Source organism: Musca vetustissima, unplaced genomic scaffold, assembly GCF_032173495.1.
Source record: "Musca vetustissima isolate MV318-11 ecotype Yass unplaced genomic scaffold, APGP_CSIRO_Mvet_v1 utg20950, whole genome shotgun sequence".
Classification (NCBI taxonomy): Eukaryota; Metazoa; Arthropoda; class Insecta; order Diptera; family Muscidae; genus Musca; species Musca vetustissima.
Genome location: NW_026878111.1, coordinates 31,591 through 54,948, shown reverse-complemented (window position 1 = coordinate 54,948; position 23,358 = coordinate 31,591). Strand labels below are relative to the sequence as shown.

General features: G+C 33.9%; 1 protein-coding gene across 1 annotated transcript; it reads left to right on the top strand.

The window, feature by feature from the left end:
• The first annotated feature begins 470 nt into the window (after positions 1-470).
• LOC133322914 (small conductance calcium-activated potassium channel protein-like) lies at positions 471-10,722 on the top strand. Its single transcript, XM_061531866.1, has 2 exons — positions 471-1,530; positions 10,597-10,722. The coding sequence occupies exons 1-2, from the start codon at positions 472-474 to the stop codon at positions 10,714-10,716; spliced, it is 1,179 nt and encodes a 392-aa protein (XP_061387850.1). The 5' UTR covers position 471; the 3' UTR covers positions 10,717-10,722.
• Positions 10,723-23,358: the final 12,636 nt, after the last annotated feature.

The following is a 23,358-nucleotide window of genomic DNA, read 5'->3' as shown; positions in this document are numbered from 1 at the left end:
GGATTTTAAATTTTAAGCGATATTTTTTATATATACCCAAAATTACTTCAGTCACATCGTTTCGAAAACATGCCTAGAACCATTGCCAAATGAGTTGCGATCTTTGTATGGAGACAATCTCAAAATATTAACTCCAAATTTGTTTTCCCATGAATAGCCCAGAAAGTCAAATTAAAGCGGTTGGAAAATGCGCTTAGGTCCAAGAAACAACGTGTGCCTATACTCATAATTTTCTGTAAAGTCGTCTTCCCCACTAGAATGGCAAATTGAAGCCAATGAAACATTAAGAATATCTTGAGATCCAGTTGGCAATTAAATGATCTTTTTAGATAATTTTTTTAATTGCAACCCTAATTAAATTCCGCCACAAAATTAAGTCTGGTTTTACTGAATACATAATTGTCAAATAACCAAATTTCCTCTTTCCACATATATTTCTCTAACAAATTTTTCTCCTTCGCTTCTTTACAGATGTCAATGCAAAAATTAACCGATGCCACAAATTCCGGTTATGTTAGCTCAGAAGAAACAGATTCTCTCCTAGTCTCACAAACACCCAAATGCAAGTCGTCGGTATTAAGACAACTCAAAATGAATTCAGCTAATGGACCAACAACGAATAACATGACTTCCACAGCGTCACAGAAGCCCACACTGATGCGACAGGATCGAACTTCCACATATCTGACGAGTCCCCAGCTGTCGCAGCAAACTCGATTGGGTTCGGATGACAGTGATCGCGATGGCAGTGCAAGTTGCCGCGCGGCCGATGAAGATGTTGAACAGGGGCTTCGGACGGCAACAGTGCCTGATATTGAAGTATATCAAGAGGACCAAGATTACAATCAGAATCAATCAAATCAAACACAAAATCATCAACAGCAACAACATCAGTTGTCTTCATCTGCTCCCACAACCTCCATACAAACACAACAACATCAACAACAACAGCAGCATCATCAACAGCCAACAACTAATAAGCTGCAACAACAACCGACCATATCAATAACGAATTTAAATAACTCGTATCCCGACAACAATGCGAGCACCACCACCAACATGGGAACATCCTCATATCAGAATCTCTCATCGAATCCATTGTCTCCGAGTGCCCAAAATCGTTGTCGTGCCTGCAGAAACTGCAGCCGACGTGCCTCAACCACACCTATATCGACCACAGGTCACATGGATCGTTCAACTTCACGTGATAGCGTTAAAAGTGCCTTTCAACAAGGAAATCTGGGTGGTTCCCTGGTCGTGTATGGCGGCTCAAATAATGCCCTGCCGCACAATGTGCCACCTGTACTGGTTACATCGTCGCCAACGAACGGTTCGCGTATCATCCGACAAAGTTCACAGCCAGAATCAAGCACAAGTGGTGTATGTTGTGGAGCCCATAGCACATGTGGTCATTCGCATACTGTGCCGAATGTCTCCCTCAAACAGTTACGCTCAACAGAAACTGATGGTATAGCTGGTATAGCGGCAGATTCGTTGCGAATCAATGGTGGCATGCGGCCATTTAAACAGGTGAGTTTGAATTTTTAAATTGTCTTGTCTCCCTGCGTTAATCTATTTCCCCCTTAAGAAAAAAGTGAATGTGTGAGGTCAGTTATTATCCTGGAAATGTGATCAATGTTCCAAAAAGTTTTAGTGGATGAATGATTGTAAAGTGTGTCTGTCCTATGCTTTTTTATTTTTATTGTGTGTCAAATACTCCGACTATTAACCGAGCACTCCCATCTTCCCATGCAAGAGTAGTGTGTGTGAGAATTTCTTTCAGTTCCCTACCACTTTTCAGATGTAATTTAAAGAAACAAGTATTTTTTTATTGATAAAACATAGAGGGCCCCAAGAGGAAAAAAATCTTAAGAATACCGCCATTAAAGGAATACCTCCTGAAATTAGACCAAGTAACCTTAAAAAGAATACGCCCTAAAGTGGGAAAAATTACTTATCATTGGCTTTAGACTTCAGAACTTCTAACCCCTTCTTTTGGTTATGGAAGACATTTATGTAGAAGAAGTTATACAAATCGTATTTTTTATAAATATACAGAAGACGCTCTGAAGTTTTGTTGTAGGGGTGGATTTTGTTAACGTTTTTAACAAAAGAAATTTGTGGCTCTTATCATGGTTAATAAAAAAACCTTCCATTGAAAAAGCCCTTTAAATGGAACAACAGACAGCACACCATGGAAAGCTCTTTTGTATATACAAAACACCACATGAAGGTTTTTTATAGAAAGCGATCTTCTGCAGACCAGAAGATATTCCATAGGCATTTCCTTTCGAAGCCCTGATCTACACATACAATATAGGCATTATAAAGTTCTTATATGCTTATAAAAGCATTACAAATATTTTGTAGACCATATATGTGTCTTTCCCCGACCGATGACCTTCTGAAGGTCTTCTACCGGCACAAACCCTTCCGAATACCTATTTCAGGCAGAAGACATTGAAGAGAAAATTTCCACGCAATATAATACTTGTAAAGTCCTTAAAAGTTTCCATTAATGAAATACCTCCTATAGCTGCTTTTCAGACCGTTGACCTTCAGAAGGTCTTCCACAGAGAAAGTACATTTCGAAGAAAGAATGTATTTTCCAAACAAAGAAATAAAATGTAAAGGCCTTGATGATGGCGGTATTCTACAGACAGAGGACCATCTGAAGGATATTTTTACAGAGAAGGATATCTTTACAATATGTAAGAATCTTCAATTAACCGAATACACAATAAATGCAAAGTGAGCTATGTTAGGGACCAACTGAAGGATGCATAAAGGCAAAATACTTCCCGAAAATCTTCCATTGACAAAATAACTTCTGAAGTTCCTCCTGTGTAGACAGAATACGTTCTCATGTTTTCTACTGAAAGACATCGAGCAAAATCTCTTTTGAAAAGAGGTGATCTTCCGACGGTCATCAGTGAACAAATGATAATTTTATCTTCTGTGATGCGAAGATATTTCAAAGATTTACTACAGACTGCACCTTTCTTGAATGCCTTATGCATCCTGAGGACCATGTGGCGAACATCCTCTTGGCATAAAAAAAAATATTTAGATATTCTGAAGACCTTATGTAAATCTTTGGAAGCCCTTTGATAGACAGAATATACGGATTACCTCTTGTTTTTATAGATATAAGAAAGCTTTCTTTAGGCGGTGATCGTTGTAAAGATATTTTGTAGAAAGAAAACCGACTGAAGGCCCTACAAAAATCCTCTGCAGACAGAACTCCCGCTGAAGCTCTTCTGCAGGCCTCTTTATATTCTAAAAAGTTTCTAAACAACTTCGAATGCACTTCACTACACAGAAGAACTTTTGAATGCAGTCTAAAAACGAAGACGTCATGTAGGCGAAAGGGCTTCTGAAACCCTTCTATAAAGGAAAGATCTTATACAGAAATATGATCTATTAATGACCTTCTTCAGATTTTCTGCAAACAAAACTCATGCTGAAACTTTTCTGCAGGTCCCTTTATATATTCTGAAAACGGTCTAAAAAACTTAGAATGCACTTCTCTACAGAGAATAAATTGTAAATGCAGTCTAATAAAAATAATCCGTTATATAGGCCGTTGTACTGACATATGACTTATTAATGATCTTCTACAGATTTTCTGTTGTACCAACCGTTATATGTTCTGAAAACCTTTTATAAATCTTCAGATACACTTCTCTAGATGGAAGTTTTCCTGATAGTCTTCTAAAGAAGACCTCCTACACGTCAAATACCTTCAGGGCGACATCCTCCAGACAGAATCTCAAAGCCAAAGTTCTTCAGAAGCAACCCGTTGATGAGCAAAAGATCTGAATGCCTCCTATAAACAGACGACCTATTGTAGACAAAATAGTTTTAAAAGATAAAAAACTTTATATAAACGGTGTCTTAGTTTTGTATAAAAAAATCCTAAAGGTCTTTCAAAAATCTTCTAAAGGCAGAACTCACGCTGAAGCTCTTCTGCAGGCGCCTTTTTATTCTGAAAACTTCCTATACAACTTCGAATGCACTTCACTACACAGAAGAACTTTTGAATTCAGTCTAAAACAAGTGAAAAAGCGTTAAGTTCGGCCGGGCCAAACTTTTGATACCCTCCACCATAGATATACTGACAGGTACTTGGAAAAAGTGGACCTATAGCGACATTTCTAATAACCGATTATGTAAACAATAATTTTTAATAAAAAACTATACCCTCAGCCTTATGGCTAATTAGTGTGTATACACTTCCACACGGTGAACATGTGCCTCATCGAAATATTGGACCCCATGTTTGTTGGGACCAAATCCGTTTCAGAAAAATTTGATTTCAACCCAATTTATTATGTCTTCCAAACCTAGTTCAAATCCGAATTTGGGGAATATCGGTCCATTTCATTTCACCTGCGAAGGATATCGAGATAAAAAGCTATAACGTACGGTTCGATAATGAACTATATGTGATCTATAGCCCGCATTTAGGCTTAGCCGTAGCCCCTGTATTGGAGGTACCAGAAGGCAACGGCTAAGCCTAAATGCGGGCTATAGATCACATATAGTTCATTATCGAACCGTACGTTCTAGGTTTTTATCTCGATATCCTTCGCAGGTGAAATGATTACAACAGAGTGTTAGAACATAATCCAAAACGCGGAAAAATCAGATAATTATATTAATATAAAATATGGGGTTATTTGGGGACTACGCCTAAAAGGGGTTTACTATTAATAATTTTTGGTAGGGAGATTTGTTTCCATATACGGCTACAAAATACCAAATTTCAGTGATTTCGGTTGAAAAACGCGCTCAAGAACCACAAAATACCGAAAATTTGGGGGTAAATTTATATGGGGGCTAACAGAAAAAATGGACTCATATTTATAATTTTTATTGGAGATATTTGGTACCCAATAAGAAGCCAACATACCAAATTTCATCGAATTCATTTGAAAAACGTGCTCAAGTACCCCAAAATACCGAAAATTGGGGGCTACCAGAAAAAATTGACCTATATTTATAATTTTTTACGGAGTGATTTGGAACCTATTTAGAACTCAAAGTACTAAATTACAGCCAATTCGGTGCAAAAATACGACCAAAACCCCCAAAATACTGAAAATTAGGAGGTACCGTTATATGGGGGCTACCAGAAAAAGTGGACCGATATTTATAATTTTTTGTGGCGACATTTAGTACCAAATAAAAACTTGACCTGCCTGCAGACAAAAGACAATTTAGTACCAAATAATAACCCAATGTACCAAATTTCAGTGATTTCGGTTGAAAAACGCGCTCAAGAACCCCAAAATACCGAAAAGTTGGGGGTACCCTTATATGAGAGCTATGCCTAAACGTGGACCGTTATATCCCATCTTCGAACTTGACCTGCCTGCAGACAAAAGACAACCCTATGCAAAATTTCAGCACTCTATCTAAATTATTATGATTACAACAGACGGACAGTCATGGCTATATCGTCTTAGAATTTTACCCTGAACAAGAATATATATACTTTATAGGTTCGGAAATGAATATTTCGGTGAGTTACAAACGGAATGACAAAATTAATATACCCTCCATAGTCTTATGCTGTCATTGATCGCAAGCACACGTGTTCTTTTCTCTGCTCCGTTAACTAGTTTTTTGCCTACGTAATAAACAAAGCCAGTGAAATCACTAATAAAACAAAAGCAACAGCACGTTTTGTTTTCAACTCAGATTGCAAAAAAACAATAACAACTACTCGTGGTACATTGAAATGCACTCACTCAAGCGAAAAAAGTTGTCAGGAAGATCACCAAAAGAAAAATATAAAACGAGTGAAAACCGTTTTAATATACTTCAATCATTTGACAATGAAAACGATGATGATACCTACAGTGAAGAAGAGAATGAAGTACGCGAGTACAAAGTTGTTGTTCCACCAATCGTTGTGGATGCTGTCCATAAGTTCCTAAATGTGTACAATCTGGTCGGCTCATTGTATACATTTAAGAGAATGTCAATCGGTACTAAAATTATTTCACCTTCAATAACTCTCTATGAACAAGCAAAAAATAAACTTATTGAGTCAGGCTTTACTTTCTTCTCTCACGAGTGCAAAGACACCAAAATATTCAAACTGGTTCTCTATGGTCTCCCCCAACTTAATACGAGTGAAATCAAAGACGAACTTAAGAACTCATACAATATAAATGTTGTCAACATCAAAGAAATTAAAACAGCTCGCTCTAATGAAAGTGATGCAATTTATATGCTCGAGTTTGATCGTTCTTTAAATAATAAAGCTGAAGTCCTAAAAATTAAAAGAATTTGTAGGATAAATATTTATTGGAGAAAACCTCTTAAAGGAAATAAAGGTCCCATTCAATGCACAAAATTGAAAAACAACAACCATCGGGCTGACGATCCACGTTGTCCTTGCCGAAAAGAATACCTAGCAATCCGGGAAAATCTCACAAGGCAATATTCTGTCAGAAGACGCCCTGCTCCGTTAACCTGCGATATAGCAGCTAATGAATTTCCACAGCTAAGCAAATCATCTTTTACCTCAAACAAACCCGATCCACTAAGATCGGAAAACACGTACGCCAGAGTAATGGAATTACCAACCCAAAATAGCTCATCAACAGCTGAACTTTTTAACATGGATGAATTATTCCAAATTTTTTCAAAAGCATTATCTGATCTACGAAATTGCAGAACGAAAATTGAACAATTAAATGTTATTATGTCTATGATAAGATATGCAATTTAATCATATACAAAAAAGTCTTAAAGTAATGCACTGGAACTGTCAAGGCATTACTACCTTCGCCCAGTCCGCTGAGCTTCATAATTTTTTAATAGAAAAATCCATCGACATTCTCTTGCTGAACGAAACATTTCTTAAACCAAATCACAGACTTAAAATGCCAGGATACAGAGTGCATAGAAAAGATAGAATATCTCATGGAGGAGGAGTGGCTATTATTATCAAAGCATCACTAAAGCATAATATTGAATCTCCACATCCTACGAAACTGATAGAAAATATATGCGTTACTGTCGAGTTTCTTAACAGAAAAGTCAAATTTATAGCAGCTTACTGTCCCCGGTATTCTCCTGATTTTATTCCTGATCTTGATATAATAACAACATCATCAACGAGCGACTTTTTCATACTAGGCGATTTAAATGCACACCACCCCAGTTGGAACTGCACTAAAACCGATTCTGCTGGATACGCCTTGTTTAATCATCAGAATAATAATAATTACTATATATATTACCCACCTAACCCTACAAGATTTCCTCAAAATCACACTCACAGGCAGGCCTCGACTATTGACCTTCTGCTCTCTAACTCCACACTACACTTTACAGACATAGAAACTTTTCCTCACACGTTATGCTCAGATCATGTACCATTACTTTTTTCTATAAATGAAGAACTTCCCAACACAGAAAAATCATATCTAGATTTTCGTAACGTCAATTGGAATAGTTTTAAAACTCTATTGAATTCAAAAATAATTAATTCCTCACTCCTTAACGAGAATATATCTGTCACAAACATTGAAGAATCGATAAAAGAATTTACGGACACTTTAAAAACCACATGCCTCGACACAATTCCCCTTAGACACAAGAAAAATAAAAACAACAAATTAAATGAATTATGTAAATATCTGATATCCACAAGAAACAAATATAAAAGAAGATTCCAACGCTGTGTAAATCCAATCGACAAAACGTCAATAGGTGCTATCCTTAGGGAGCTAAATAAACTCATTTCCATCAATATAAACAATGAAAGAAATGCACAATGGTCAAATTTTCTGTCTACTTTACCCACAGGCAGTAAAAAATTTTGGAAAATTACAAAAAAGATGAAAGGAATTAACAACTCAATGAAAAATTTAGTGGTAAATGGCAAAGAAGTTTATTCTAACGAAGAGAAGGCCAATTTAATCGCCGACCAATTCGAAAAAGCGCATTTAATTACGTCAAACTCATCAACATCCATTGAAAACAAGGTCAATCATATTTATAGTCTCTTGGAATCAGACACTTCATCAAATAGCAATGATCAGCCTTTGACATCTCTAAACGAAATAAAGAATCTGATTGTATCCCTTAAAAACTCAAAAGCACCTGGAATAGATCAAATTAACAATATGGTGTTAAAAAATATACCTGTTTCTGCCCTAAATTACTTATTAAGAGTATACAACTTTTGCATAATCAATTCATACTTTCCGAGTGCTTTTAAATTGGCCAAAGTTATACCGATCCCAAAAAAGGGCAAAGATGACAGACTTCCTTCCAATTACAGACCAATTAGCCTATTAAGTTCCATAGGTAAAATTTTTGAGAAAATAATTTTTCGCCGATTACAAACTTTTGTAGAAGACAACAATTTGATCCATAGGCATCAATTTGGTTTCAGACCTCAACATTCTACCACTCATCAAATCAAGAGATTAGTCAATATTATAACATCGAATAAAAACCGACGGTTTTCTACTGGTATTATTTTCCTTGATGTCGAAAAAGCCTTTGACTCTATTTGGCACAAAGGCCTAATTTTTAAACTTCATAAAATGGATATTCCCTTATATCTGATAAAATTAATTAAAAGTTTTCTTAGTGAAAGAATGTTTGTTGTCGATGTTCTAGGAAGCCTATCTTCTTTACGTAATATTCCTGCTGGTGTCCCTCAGGGTTCAGTACTTTCACCTCTGCTGTATTCGCTGTACATCTCCGATTTCAAAACTTCCAAAATCAACGAAGTAGCTTTTTATGCAGATGACAGCGCTATCATCTGCCAAGGAAAACTTTCAAACACAATCGTGAAAAGAATTCAGAAAGCTTCTGCACTAGCCTCTAAATATTTTTCTAAATGGAAAATAAAAATCAATGAAGAAAAATCTCAAGCCATTATATTTCCTTACAATAAGTCGCCCAAAAGAATCCCTTCTATAAAACTTAAGGTAAATGGTAAGGAACTAGTTTTTTCAAAATCCGTTAAATATTTAGGCGTTATTCTAGATGAAAAGTTAACCTTTAAAGAACATATAGAAGACGCATGTCATAAGGCTATAAGATGTGGCAGATCTTTATATCCCATACTAAATAAAAAATCAAAATTAAATTTAAAAAATAAACTACTATTATACAAAATGTGTCTAAGGCCTATTCTAACGTATGGCTGCCAAATTTGGTATAACTGCGCCAAATCGCATCTGAAAAAATTACAAATTATACAAAATAAGAATCTGAAGATAATTTACAATCTTCCAAGACGGTATCCTACAATTCAACTTCACACTAGGGCTCAGATTAAAATGATCAATAATATCATAAAGGACATGGCGCTGTCATTTGAAGAAAAATGCAGAAGGTCAACATATGCCGACCTGAGAGGTTTGATTTGATAACACCTAATATTAGCTATATTATCAAGTATAGCTATGATTAGATGTTATCTTAAAGCTTTTCATTAACTATTTGTGATATTAAATTGTAGGTTTTTTACTATCTTTTTCCTATTAAATAGAACTTTTTAAAATGTATTTAGTTATTACAAGTATGTTAAAATTTGTTGAAATATCTTTAAGGTAGAAACTCAAAATATTGTATATAAAACCAATGTACCTTTGATAGAAAATAAATAAATAAATAAATAAAAAAATATACCCTCCATACTATGGTGGAGGGTATAAAAACGATCCTCCAGACTGAATAATTGCTGAAGGCTTTCTCTAAGCCACATGCCACCTTCAATAGTCAGACCGATGACAATATATGTGTGAAAGGGTCCGATTTATTAAGGGTTATCTTAAAGTATTTCAAAGCTGTAAGACTCTCTAACTTTCGTATAAAGTTTTTGAACTTAAGCCTCTTATCCGATCTTTGTATTATATTATACTATCATTAGGATTTGAATATTCTTAAATTACATCTGAAATTGGGGAATGTTAGTTAAATAAAACACTGGTCTACATATGATATCAAAGGAGTCTACATATGATAAAAATTTTGTAATATTGGAGACCAGTAAAATGTATTTTAAAAATGTTCCTACATCCCAAATTGCGTTTTGTTTACGACACTTACACAGGATTTCATATATTTCATTTTTCTTTTACACCTTACAACCACAATATGCTATACCAAATCTTCCCATGTACAACAGCAAATATGTGTATTTGAAACATCCCTTAAATTGTCTCAAATTACTATAATTATTGTCCTCAAACTTTTTCTCAAAAACAAAAAAAATAAAAACATTACACAAAATTACCTCAATAGCACAAAGTTTTACAGGAAACACCAACAGTACTTGTTAATACCTTGGCCATTAGCATGTAAATTATCTCTTGTAACAAACGAAAAACTTTATTATTATTATTTACAACACAAATTGGCCCCAATCCCTTTTTGTTATACTCTAGCAATTCATTAAATGGCTTTTCACAACACAAAACTTTAATAACATTACTAATATTACTTACTAAAACTTTAACTCTCTTGCTAACATTTAACAACAATAGCAAACACATTTAACTACTACTCTACTACTACCAATACCAGTACTAAAAGATATACATATATTTCCTTTAGGGTGTCCTACTAATGCCTCGTACATTGTCCGAAAGCCGAAAATTGCGACTTAGAAGAGCTTTTACTGAGGCCACACATGAATCACTGCAATGCTCGAAAATGGTATTTAAATTTTGTTGAACAAATCTTAACAAATCCACCCAAAACCCACAAAGTTAAACTCCCCTCCAGTCCATAAATGAATGAAACACAATATGCCCCCCATTCCTCAACAAAAGAGTTTAATTGCAACTTCTCCCGTCCATTGTTTAAAAGCTTTTAGATGCAAAATGCACTGTTGATGACCTCCTTCACTCCAAAAATTAGACCTGCAATTCACAATGTTAAGAAAAAATTATTTTAAACTTGATTTTATTTGAAAAAAAAAATATTAAATTTTTATTTAAAAAAAAATTAGGCAAATGAAATTATTTGGTTGCCCATTCACTCCAAAATAATAATCCAACAATTAACAATATTTCAGAAAAAAACTTGTTCCAATTTAAAAATTTTATTTATTATTGCTTTATTAGAAAAATAAATCTTATTACCTTGCAGCTGCTTCTAGTTATATGAATGTCTATTTTTATGGCAATGAAATTTTTTTTTAAATATAAAATTAAATTTAAAACGTAGTTATGTAAAGATATGACAAATATTTTCTAAGTAAACGTTTGCCACCGTTATGGATTTGAAATACATTGGTGTCGTAGAATATTGCAACACTACGTAATTAACAACTTCGCATATTGTTCTATTATGTTGGTCCACATGTTTTCTGATGCATACTGTATGGGGTCTCCGACGAATCTTTTGAAATGATAAATTTAATATGCACTCCGAATATTGCATTGAAGGTATGTTAATTGTTGAGAATCGCCTATGATTCATATATAGAGATCCCACATATTGGACTATAACCTAAATTATATTATATATAATACGGTGTTATGAACATAATTCAATGCTCGATTTGCTCTGTCCGGATACTTACAAGTTGACGTTTTATTTCAAATTATCTACGTATAAGACCACAATACCTCCTGCGGGTAGAAAATATGTAGGTAGACGACATATTGTCTACCTGGAGGAGGTATTCTATAAATAATATCCAACCGTTAGGAACTTCAAAAGGTCTACTGATATGCGTACAATGCATTTTGTTAGATCTTTAGAGTAACTCCGCAAAAGAATAAGTTTCATAGATTAATTTAATACAATCATTTTCGACGCCAGTCTCTCGTTCGCTATTCTTCTGGTACATTGAAAGGAACAAAAGGAACTAAAAAACCAGTAAGGAAATTACATATGGAAGCTATGGTTGCATCTGCACCAACTTCAACAAAACGCAATAACATCATTAAAATCCCAATTTGATACATTGTTCAAAAATTCGTGTTAATCGGCGAACATAGGAGTTCGGAGAGCCATTTATGAAAAAACAGAGGAATATATATATGAATACGTGGGATCTACATAGAAATCTGAACCGATCTAAAACTTACCACACATCATTCTCGACACAATTTAGTACGCTATGACGAATTTGTGCAAATCCAAGGATATATAAGGACTTAGGTGCACTATTTATATAAAATCGGACGAATATATATATGGGAGCTATATCTAAACTTGAACCGATTTTCACGAAACTTAATACATATCATTCTAGGCACAATTCAGTATGCTATGCCAAATTTCGTGCAAATCGAAGGCTATATATTACTGTGGTCCACTATTTACAAAAAACCGGGCGAAAATCTGATCTAAATCTAAACCGATTTTCACGAAATTTAACACACATCTTTCTAGACGTAATTCCGTACGCTGTGCCAAATTTCGTGCAAATCGAAGGATATATAGGGTCTTTTGTGTACCATTCACCTAAAATCGAACGAAAATATATATAGGAGATATATCTAAATCTAAACCGATTTTCACGAAATTTAACACACATCTTTCTAGACGTAATTCCGTACGCTATGCCAAATTTCGTGCAAATCGAAAATATAGGGACTTTGGTGCACCATTTATGTAAAATAGGACGAAAATATATATTTGAACCGATATATTTAAATCTGTACCGATTTTCCCGAAACTTACCACTCATCATTCTAGAATCAATTCATTACGCTATGTTAAATTTCGTGCAAATCGAAGTATATATAGGGACTTTGGTACACTATTTACCTAAAATCGGACGAAAATATATATGAGAGCTATATCTAAATCTGAACCGATCGCCAAGAATTTTAACACACGTCTTTCTAGGCTTATTTCAGTTCTTTACGCCAAATTTCGTGCAAATCGAAGGATATATAAGGACTTTAGTGCACTATTTACCTTAAATCGGACGAAAATATATATGGGAGCTATATCTAAATCTGAACCGATTTTTCCCAAACACGCCTCTCATGGCATAGACCTTAAAAAATATTTTTAAAAAATCCAAAAAAAATATTTAAAAAAATCCACGCTTGGTATAGACTTAAAAAATATTTTTAAAAAATCAACGCCTGGCATAGACCTAAAGAACCAGTAAGGAAAGGTCAAAAGTCGGATGGAGCCGACTATATGGTACCCTTCACCATTTTGGGTACCAATCTCAAATTTATGAAAGATTTAATGTCTATCACCGAGCAAAATATGTAAAAGATCTATATACAAATGGACACTTTGCGCTATATATGCCAAAATTTATCTCAACACAAAATACAATACAAAACTTGACATGCATCAATCTAACCTAATTTAGTACTCTGTGCAAAATTTTGTCTCAATCGGACAAACCACCATACTGTAGATGATATAGATGGGAGCTATATCTAAATCTGAACAGATTTCAACAAAACGTCGCATACATAAATTTGGAACTATTTCAGTACGCTGTGCAAAATTTCGTGTCAATCGGCTTTGGCTCTTTGGTGCTCCATTTACATAAAATCGGATGAAAATATATGGGAGCTATATCTAAATCTAAACCGATTCCAACAAAACTTGACATCAATCTGGGCCTAATTCAATACTCTGTGAAAAAATTGGTTTAATCGAACAAATATTGGCATTTACATAAAATCGGACAAAACTCTATATGGGAGCTATATATAAATCTGAACCGATTTCAACAAAACTTATTATGTATCAATCTAGACCTAATTCAGTACTCTGTGCAAAATTATGTCTCAATCGGACAAATATTGTGAGTTTGGCGCACCGTTTACCTAAAATCGGTCAAAACTATATATGGGAGCTATATCTAAATCTGAACCGATTTTCTCCAATTTATGATCATAAAGCCGACCTATACTTTGTTCACAAAAATACATGGACCGACGGACATGCGTAAATCTTCTCAGAAAGTGAATATTTTCAAAAGGAACCATGGATCTACCTCGATTCCTTTTGCCTGGCATAGACCTCCAAAAATATTTGGTCTTGGAAAAGATTAAATTTATGGAAAATAATAATAAATATTGGTTTCGTAACCAAATAGACAAATTTTACAAAAATATTAAAACTTCCTATACGTCAATATATATTCACCCATTACAGCATTACATAATCCACTTTTATTGGTGTACAAAGATATAATTCAGGCTGCAAAAGACAGAAGGACCAAAGGACACCCATAAATATCTTCTATTTATAGAACTCGTTCATTTGAACTAGTTCTTACTGGAACGACATCACAATACTACTCTCTACAGTGTTGCATTGCATTCCTTATATGGGGGATAAACGATATTACAAATCCATAATAAGTGTGTATTTATACTTGGAAAATAGTTATCACATTTTGAAAAGCCACACGACGTTTAATGGTTGCTTTTTTCTTGCTATTAATTTTGGTCATTTATATTCCGATTTATTTTAATTAAAAGAAGACCACTGAATAATCTATGATAAAATGCTATAATTAAGTCTTGCCAAAAAATTATAAAAAAAGAATATTTCTTATAGCATGCATTACTATTTAAAACGCTTATTAAGATATGTATATGAAAGCTTATTTTTTATTAAATATAATTTAAGGAATAAACATTTTTTCCATAATAATTATTATGCTATACAAATAATTTAGAATATCAAATTAAAGGAAGTAAGTGTATTAATTTACATATTCTAAACATTTATCGACTTGAACTAATTTTATAATAACTGCAGAACTATTTCAAACAAACATATTATTATGAGTTTTACTGTGACCTACCCACAGTAATAGAACAAATCGTCATTATGTGGTAAATAACTCTACCGTATACTTGTCGTTATGTCAAGTTTTTTTCCACGAAAGCTCCTAAAACCACATTTAAAAAGCCAATACTGTTAATTAAAATAATAGCTTTTTTATTGACAGCTGGTGTTTATTTTACTATTGGTCCAAGAGTTTGGATTTTTTCACTTTATCCGCCATTGTGTGTGTGTTATTGTGGGGATTAAAATAGCCCACAAAAAAAAGCTTTTATTATTGTTTATAGTTTTATTTATTTATTATTTAGTTTTGCTATTCGATGGTAGATGACGCTATAAGCCAACAAAGTAAGACAATACGAATGAATAACACAAATAACAACAAACCAAGGCTAATATTCAATTTGGGAAAAAAGCTACAAAGCATGAAAAAGCTTTTTGTTATTTATATGCCGTTATATATGCATGAATAATTCAATCATTTCCACGGGCAGTGCTGCCAGTTAAATTCCATGAAAAATCGTAAATTTTTCAGAAAAAAATCGGCATAATCGGCATTTGTATTTTTAAAAATCGGCAGAATATAATTTATAAATAAATTCATATTTTTATTCATAAGATAACAAATTCAATTCTGTATAAAAAATAACATAAAAGATTCATTTTTTCTACAAAAAATGTAGATTTTTCTAAAATATAGTAATTATTATGTACACTATGACAATATAATAACACAGTGTGGTATTAAGGTCATAAAATAACTTACAAACTAGTACATATTTTTATTACACATTTTTAGTAATTCATTATCAATTTTGATATTAAAACAATTTGAATTATTTAGTTTGAGGTAATCTTTAGAATAAAGAATCCCTTCCAATGAATCATTCTCAAGTAGCTTCTAATTTTAGTTTTGTTAAGGTTTACCTGACTAAAAATTCGTATTAACATTTGCTGTGGAGTGTGGAAGAACCATAATTCTTTGTACAAATTTAGACAAAACTGGAAAAGCTAAATTGGAGTCCCCACGTTTAATTTCGGAATTTTTTTCCAAAAACTTTTTAAATTATATTCTGCATTTTCAAAAATTTCTTCAAAATTCAGAAAGTTTAACTTCCTAAACTCGAAGTCTCAGTTTCAAAAATAAAATCGGAGAATTCTTTTAAAATATCTAGAAAAGAATTATTGCCCTTCTTCATTACTCTTCCAGGATCAATAAGTTTTAAGCATTTAAATGAATTTAAATTAAAATCAAAACGTTTTAATATTTGGTTTGCAAGTTCTATATGAGAATTAATGCAAGTGCTAACTATTTTGTCTATGTCATTTTTGGGAAGTTTTGTTTCTGAAACAACATCTTTTGCATATAAACCCAAATATATTTCATCATATTCTAAAAAATTGTTCGTGTCCATGATGTAAAATGTAAACTATACAGAACTAGACAGAGTACAATGCTGACAAAAAATTCAGACATCTAAGCCATTGAAAACGGCTGCGGCGAGTCGCCGATAGTTATAATGATTTAAAGCTGCCAATTTTATATGTTTGTATGGTAACGCCGTATTAAATTAAAAAGTTAGACAATTTGTGTCGATTGTTGAAATATCGGCAATTCTGAGGCAAAAATCGGAAAATCGGCATTTTCCATTTTTAGAGTGAAAAATCGTCAAAATGCCGATAAATCGGCAAATATGGCAGCCCTGTCCACGGGCTATATGGTTGGTTAGCTATACAACAAAGCTATACGGATGAATGAAAATAAACCTAAGTGACCACTGAATAATTAAAATGTAAAGCCTTTTGTATTGCTTTAGAAGCTTTTGTATTTTTTGGGGTAGTTGTTAATGAGCTTTTCACCTCATAGGAAATATGAAATACTCTGCTTCGAGTGATAAAGTAGAAGATTTATTAAATTTTGTTGATCGTTTTTGAAATTATAGACCAACTATTAAAAGCTGTGCTAGATTTTGACATTAATATTTTGGCATCAATGGGTTTAAGTTTATTTGAAAATAATTTCGATTAGGGTTCTCACTTCCTCTTGAATTGGCTGTAGTTTTGGTGTTTGGAATATTCTTTCACATGGTATTAGAATCATCTGCGCCTTGAAATATTCAAAAAGTTCATACAATATTTATACTCTAGATCAGTATAAAATTTTACGTCGATTTGGACATGTCTGAATATCTCTTAAAATCATGATAGAGATCGCCATGTTTTAAATAGACCTTTCAATAATGTCCCATACATTACTACCGTTGCTTGAATAACATTTTAATACGAAGTGGTTGTAATTTGTAATTTCGGTTTTCGCAGAACATTTATAACATAGTTCCATGTTGTGATATTCCCCCCTCTAAGTTCTTGCTCCTATTCTTGGTATTTTTCAAAGAAGAAAACTATATTTACAGAAAAATTTGGATATGTGACCAAGTTTTAAAACGGCGCCAAATTAACGGCATCGGTACATTTTCGTTATTTCGAAGGGTTTAGCAGCATTCTTCCGAAAATATCTATATAATTCCAAGTTTTGACATAGCTCCCATATAAGAGTCCGGCTCCAATTTCAATATTTTGAAGGCGCTAGCCGCATTTTTGAATGACAGAATGGCTCAAATTTGCCTTTCTAGGTTCCTGGAGAATTAAAAAAAATCGCAGAAAACTTTGACAAAATCTCCTTTGAAGAAAATGTTTGATATATGCCCATATTTTTGAAAATGTTAGCTGCACTTTCCAAAAGAGAGGGATGTAATTTGGTATTCCGAGTTTCTTTGAGGGTGAAAAATGTATTTACTCAGAGATTTCGATATGTGTCATGTTTTGACATAGGCTCCATATGAATGTATCGGTCCCCTTAACAGGTTTCGTCCGCATTTCTTTGAACGAAATGGTTATAATTATACCTTGCACAACTATGTTGTCAGGGTATTATAGCTTTGTGCATCCCTAAGAGTTTGTAACGCCCTGAAATATTGGCCCTAGTCCCATTTTTTAGTATACCGATCGTCATATCTCGACTAGCTGAGTTGATCTAGATATGTGTGTCCGTTCGTCCTTCCGTCTAAAATTTGTGAACAAGATACAGCCCACAGTTATGGACCATTCGGTACGAAATTTTGCATGGGGACGGGTTCTGAACGAAGAAGATCCCTAATGTTCTTAGAAAAGATCAGTTAATATTTAGGGTATAAATGGACCAGAAACTTTATTTTGGTGTGTTTTTCTAGTCGCTATAGAGGCCACAATTATGGCCCGAATACCACGAAATTTAACACCGGGAAGGGAATCTGTCCGAAGAAACAGCATGGCTGTTTTGAGGACGATCGGTCGATATTTAGTGGCTCAAATGGAACGAGATTTTTTTTTTTTTTTTTTTTTTGTAAAAAATGACAAAATTTGTATTCTGTGGCGTATATATTTACTTCTGAAGAACATACACCCGAGAAGTTGATAGTATGTCAAAGAGGAGGGGTTTTTGTGGTTCCTAGAGAAGGGGATTTGGTGGTTCTTGTATGTACTCTGATGTGGGAGGTGTACATGTCTAATGATATTGTTTAGAATTATTATTACCCCACTAGAGTACGGAAATGTCGCTTTGAAAATTTGTTTGAAATTCCGGTTATGGTCAAGCATGACGCCTATAATTTTCAGGGATGATGAGATTATATTTTGGGGGTGCAATCAACTGAAATCTGTATTTTTGTCAGATGTTCTAGTCTCTCAAGAGACCTTCATATTATCACACATTGTACACGATGCAGGAGATCTTATCAATACTTAGAACGGCTGTTTGAATGATGACCGGTCAATATTTAGGGGGTCAAATCAACCTCAACATAAAGTAACCAAATTTTTAGGGTTAGAATGTGGAGCTGTTGCCCTATAATCGGTCAAGAGGGTGCAAACATCGCGAAATATTGGCCAGGCTCAGAATAAAAAACAGCAGAAAGTTAATTGTTCGCCATCTGATTTTGCAACCTAAGAGTCAGTAACTTGGAATTTACAGGTAGACAATTAACAAGCAATAGTTCTCACATGCAGATGTTTAGAAAACAACGTCACATGGGCATTGCTCTCAAGCTATTGAATATCGTTAACAGATGACTGATGACGGATCATGGGTGTATGGCTAGACATTGCAACCAAAGCCCAAACAACCTCCTGGAAATGACAAGCTCGAAAATTCACGTCGATTTCGGTCAAATGTGAAGGTTTTGCTAACTCTTTTTTTTACAATTATATCTACAAAGTCGTATAGTCAATAAAAAGCCGCCGGACTTGGTATTAGTCGATTTATTCAGCTTCGCAAAACTGAAGACTGCGATAAAAGGAAAACATTTTGCTACGATTAAGAAGATAGAAAAACAGAATCAGAAAAGAGTTCGTTTCATAAATGTTTCACGATCTGAAATTCTTTGAATAAAGTATGTAAAAATAAGCAAAAAATAAAATATCGATTTTTTATAAGACCTGGTGTATAGAACTTATTAGACTTATTTTTTCGCAACTGTGCTATTGCTCTACCTTACATAATTTCAAAAAAAGCGTAATTTTACATGATTCACTTTAAACAAACTATGCATCACTCAGCACCTGCTAGCTTTGTTAATATCCCCCAATTATATATCTCAGAATAAATCAGCCTTTAGAATTTTGACAAATTAGGTATATTTTTCTCTAACAGGCGTCTGCAGACATTGCAGGTGCTTTCTTATTATCTCGATGTCTTCTGACCCTTTGGTATTACACATGAGATACACTGACAAATGTAGCTGTCGGCAAATTTAATGTCTTCAGAACAATTTTTACCCTGAAGAGAAGCCACCACAAGAAACAAGCCATTGTCATACTCTATCTGACTAATTTGACAAATTTCACAAATAAAATAAACATGCATTTCTTAATAAAATTTATGGTTAAATTTAATTGAAATAACACACAAAGCAAAAAAAAAAAGATAAAAGAAAACTGAATTTGTTTCACAAAGAAATAAACAGGCATTTCCATGAGTAGTGGGGCGTAACGATTTATTATATGAACAATTATAAGATAAAATTTCATAGCAAAGAAAATTATTAATTGTGAATGGAGTATTTCCTTGAGATCAATTTCAATCCGAACCATTTTGCAATTGCAATTGGTCAATTGGTCGAGGATTTGTGCTTTTGTTCCCTTTTGATGTTCGTAAAAAACGGTCCGGATGTTGCTGACATGACATATGTCATAAATTTCATTTTATTTCCATGCAAAAAAAATTTGCACAAGAAAACAAACTGAACTGAGGACATTGGTGAGATTATGAAATCCCCTGAAGGAAAATTTGCCATAGCTCAAAGTTCGATGATATGACGTGATTAGATATTTTACAGACGACCACATTACACATGCAGAAATAGCGTCATATCTTAATGTGTATTTATTGAATCAGACATCAATCATCACTAGATAAGATTTTTCATACTCTCAATTTTTTAAAAAAAATTTTGCTAATCAGAATTTAGGTGGGGTCCTCAAAGACGATAAATCGATATTTTAAAGTTGTAATGACCTTTTCTCAATCTTGCCCGAATCATGTTACTAAACCCCTTTATCCATCTGGAATTTTCATATACTCACCAAGGTTTTTCACCCCCTATGTGAGCTTTCCACCCCCACGCGAGAACCTGACTTCAATTTTGTTTCACTTAGTCGCCCCGCTTGACTTAGGCTCTTTCACTACAGTTCATCTTTTTTTTGAAAATGTAATATCTATAGATATAGGTACACCCTAATATACTGTGAGCTCATATGAATATATTTTTAGACAATTTTTCAAATAGGATTTTCTTATGACGAATGTGTTTTCTGCTTTGTTTTTGTCTTTTCTTTTTTTCTTTGCATAATAAAACAACTAACAATTAAAATAGTACTCAAAACCAAAATTAAAAATAAATTTAATTAAATTCTTAGAGGTATGTACATATTTCAAATCTGGCCTAATTCTTTGTGAACCGCAAGCGGAAATGTCAAATGACCACAATAAAAGGTTGTTGTTTGCATATGAAGACGAACGTACAAACAAAGGACACTAGAATGATTTATGAAATGAAAATAATAAATAGCATATAGTTAAACTACACTATGTCTCGGGTCACAATGTTTGGGTATATTTGTTTCCAATTGAAGAATTGCTTGTACGTTTTTTATTGAAAACATGTGAAAAACCCTTTCAGTTTTCAAGGGAAATCAGTATATCCCCTACACCGTACGTTTAATATAATCGATTGGGACATTTGAACTATGAAATTATGTAAAATAGATTAAGATTTAAAATTTGTCGAAAATGGATCCATATTGAACATTTGTAATGAATAAGCTTTGTACGCACAAAAACCCGCTATCTTAAGTTATATTCACTTCGGTTAGAAAATGAGCCAAAATATGAACCAATATTTAAAGATAATAACTTGAGACAAAAAAATTACAGCCTCTTCGTTTGGAAGATTGGCTCGGAACTTCAACATACCGAAAATGAAACAGGCCCTTTAAATGGACCCTAGGTTAAGACTTGGATATATTGGATCTATTTTTCTCGTGTTCTATACCAAAAATCCTGGGATAAGTAACAATCCAAGCTGAAATGTACATTTATTTCGTCCTATATCATGATAGTCCTCAGCTTCAGCAAACGCTTATTTATTCTTCGATTTTTTCCTTTTCAAGATCATAAAATAGTCGCTTTGATTCCAATCTATGGCTGTCAATTCGGCTTCGAAATTAAAGCAAGTTTAATTGTTATGCTTGATCTTCTCCAATAGGCGCTAATGAAATTTGACGAACAGTTTTAAAGTTGGAAAGGAAATCTCGGAGCCCTTCAATACCGAACGAGGATTGAGACAAGGTGACAGTTTGTCGTGTGACCTATTAAAAAAGCCACACGAAATGCAAATGTGAACAGAAATGACACTCTGTACACCAAAGAGCATATGTCAATCGCCTAAGCCGACCACATCGACAAAATGGACCGAACATTGTGAGCGGTAACAGCCACCTTCGAACGAATTGAGAAGGAGTCTGCCAAAGTGGGACTGGCAGTCAATGGCGAGAAGTCCAAGCTGATCAAGACGTACTGGACGTGTTCGGACCAACGGTGAAACTAGAAAACCACAGCTTCGAGATAGTGAACGATTTTATATACCTCAGTACCGCCACAAATAAATTTAATGACATCAGTTTTGACATTTAGGGAAATATAGTGTTGGCCAACAGATGCTACTATGGTCAGTCTAAGCAATTTAAAAAGAAGGTCACCTCTCGCTAGACCAAATTCGCACTCCTCAAAACGCTGATACTACCCATGCTGTTGGATTTGTATGTATGGATCTGAAACATGGGTACTTGCGAGTGTTTCGAGTGTTTGAGAGAAAGATGCATTGACCGTTGACGATGTATATCGGCATCGAATGAACCATGAGTTAACATTTAATACTTCAATACAATAATCTTCCAATACAGGTTCATGCTTTGCCATTGCCTCTTTATAACAGTTCATTTCAACCGAAATTATTTAGTCATGCCTTTGGAGTTTCAAGAAGAACGACTCAGGTTCAAAAAAAAAAACAGTAAGGAAAGTAGTAAAGTCGGACTGGGCCGACTTCACTACTCTGCCGCACTGTTAAAAATCAGACACCCGTTCGAAATATATATGGTACAAAATTGTGCAAAATTTCGTGTCAATCGGACAAACATTAGGAGTTTGGTGCACCATTTACCTAAAATCGGACTAAAATATATATGTGGTATCTATATCTAAACCCTAACCGAAACTTAACACACGTCATTCTAGAATCAATTTAATACGCTATGCCAAATATGGTGGAAAACGAAAGATATATAGGGATTTTGGTGCAACATTTACATTAAATCGGACGAAAATATATGTGAGCTATATTAAAATCTGAACCGAATTTCAGGTTCATTATCAGCCATCATCATTCTAGACTTAATTTATTCATTCTAGACATTTACATTAAATTGGACCAAAATATATATGGTAGCTATATCTAAATCCGAAACGATTTTCTCGAATCTTAACACACATCATTCTAGAACTAATTTAGTACACCATACCAAATTTCGTGAAAATCGAAAGATATATAGGGGCTTTGGTACTCCATTTACATTAAATTGGACGAAAATATATATGGGAGCTATATCTAAATCTGACCCGATTTTCTCTAAATTTTACACACATCATTCTAGGCTTAATTCAGTACTCTATGCCAAATTTCGTGCAAATATAATCTGGCAAAACTGTATATGGGAGTTATATGTAAATCTGAACCGATTTTCTCGAAACTTAACACACATCATTCTAGGTTTAATTCAGTACTCTATGCCAAATTTCGTACAAATCGAGAGATATATAGGGACGTTGGTGCACCATTTACATAAAATCGGACAAAACTATGTAAATCTAAACCGATTTTCACGAAACTTGGCACACATCATTCTGGACCTAATTCAGTATTCTGTGTTCAATTTCGTGCAAATCGAGATATATATTGGGACTTCGGTGCCTATATCGGACGAAAATATATATGAGAGCTA

What these genes read in the sequence shown, in the direction of transcription:
- LOC133322914 (XM_061531866.1), top strand. Translation starts at nt 472, where the DNA reads ATGTCAATGCAAAAATTAACCGATGCCACAAATTCCGGTTATGTTAGC. An exon ending in GCATGCGGCCATTTAAACAG is followed by an intron (nt 1,531 to 10,596) that starts GTGAGTTTGAAT and finishes TATTTCCTTTAG; the next exon opens with GGTGTCCTACTAATGCCTCG.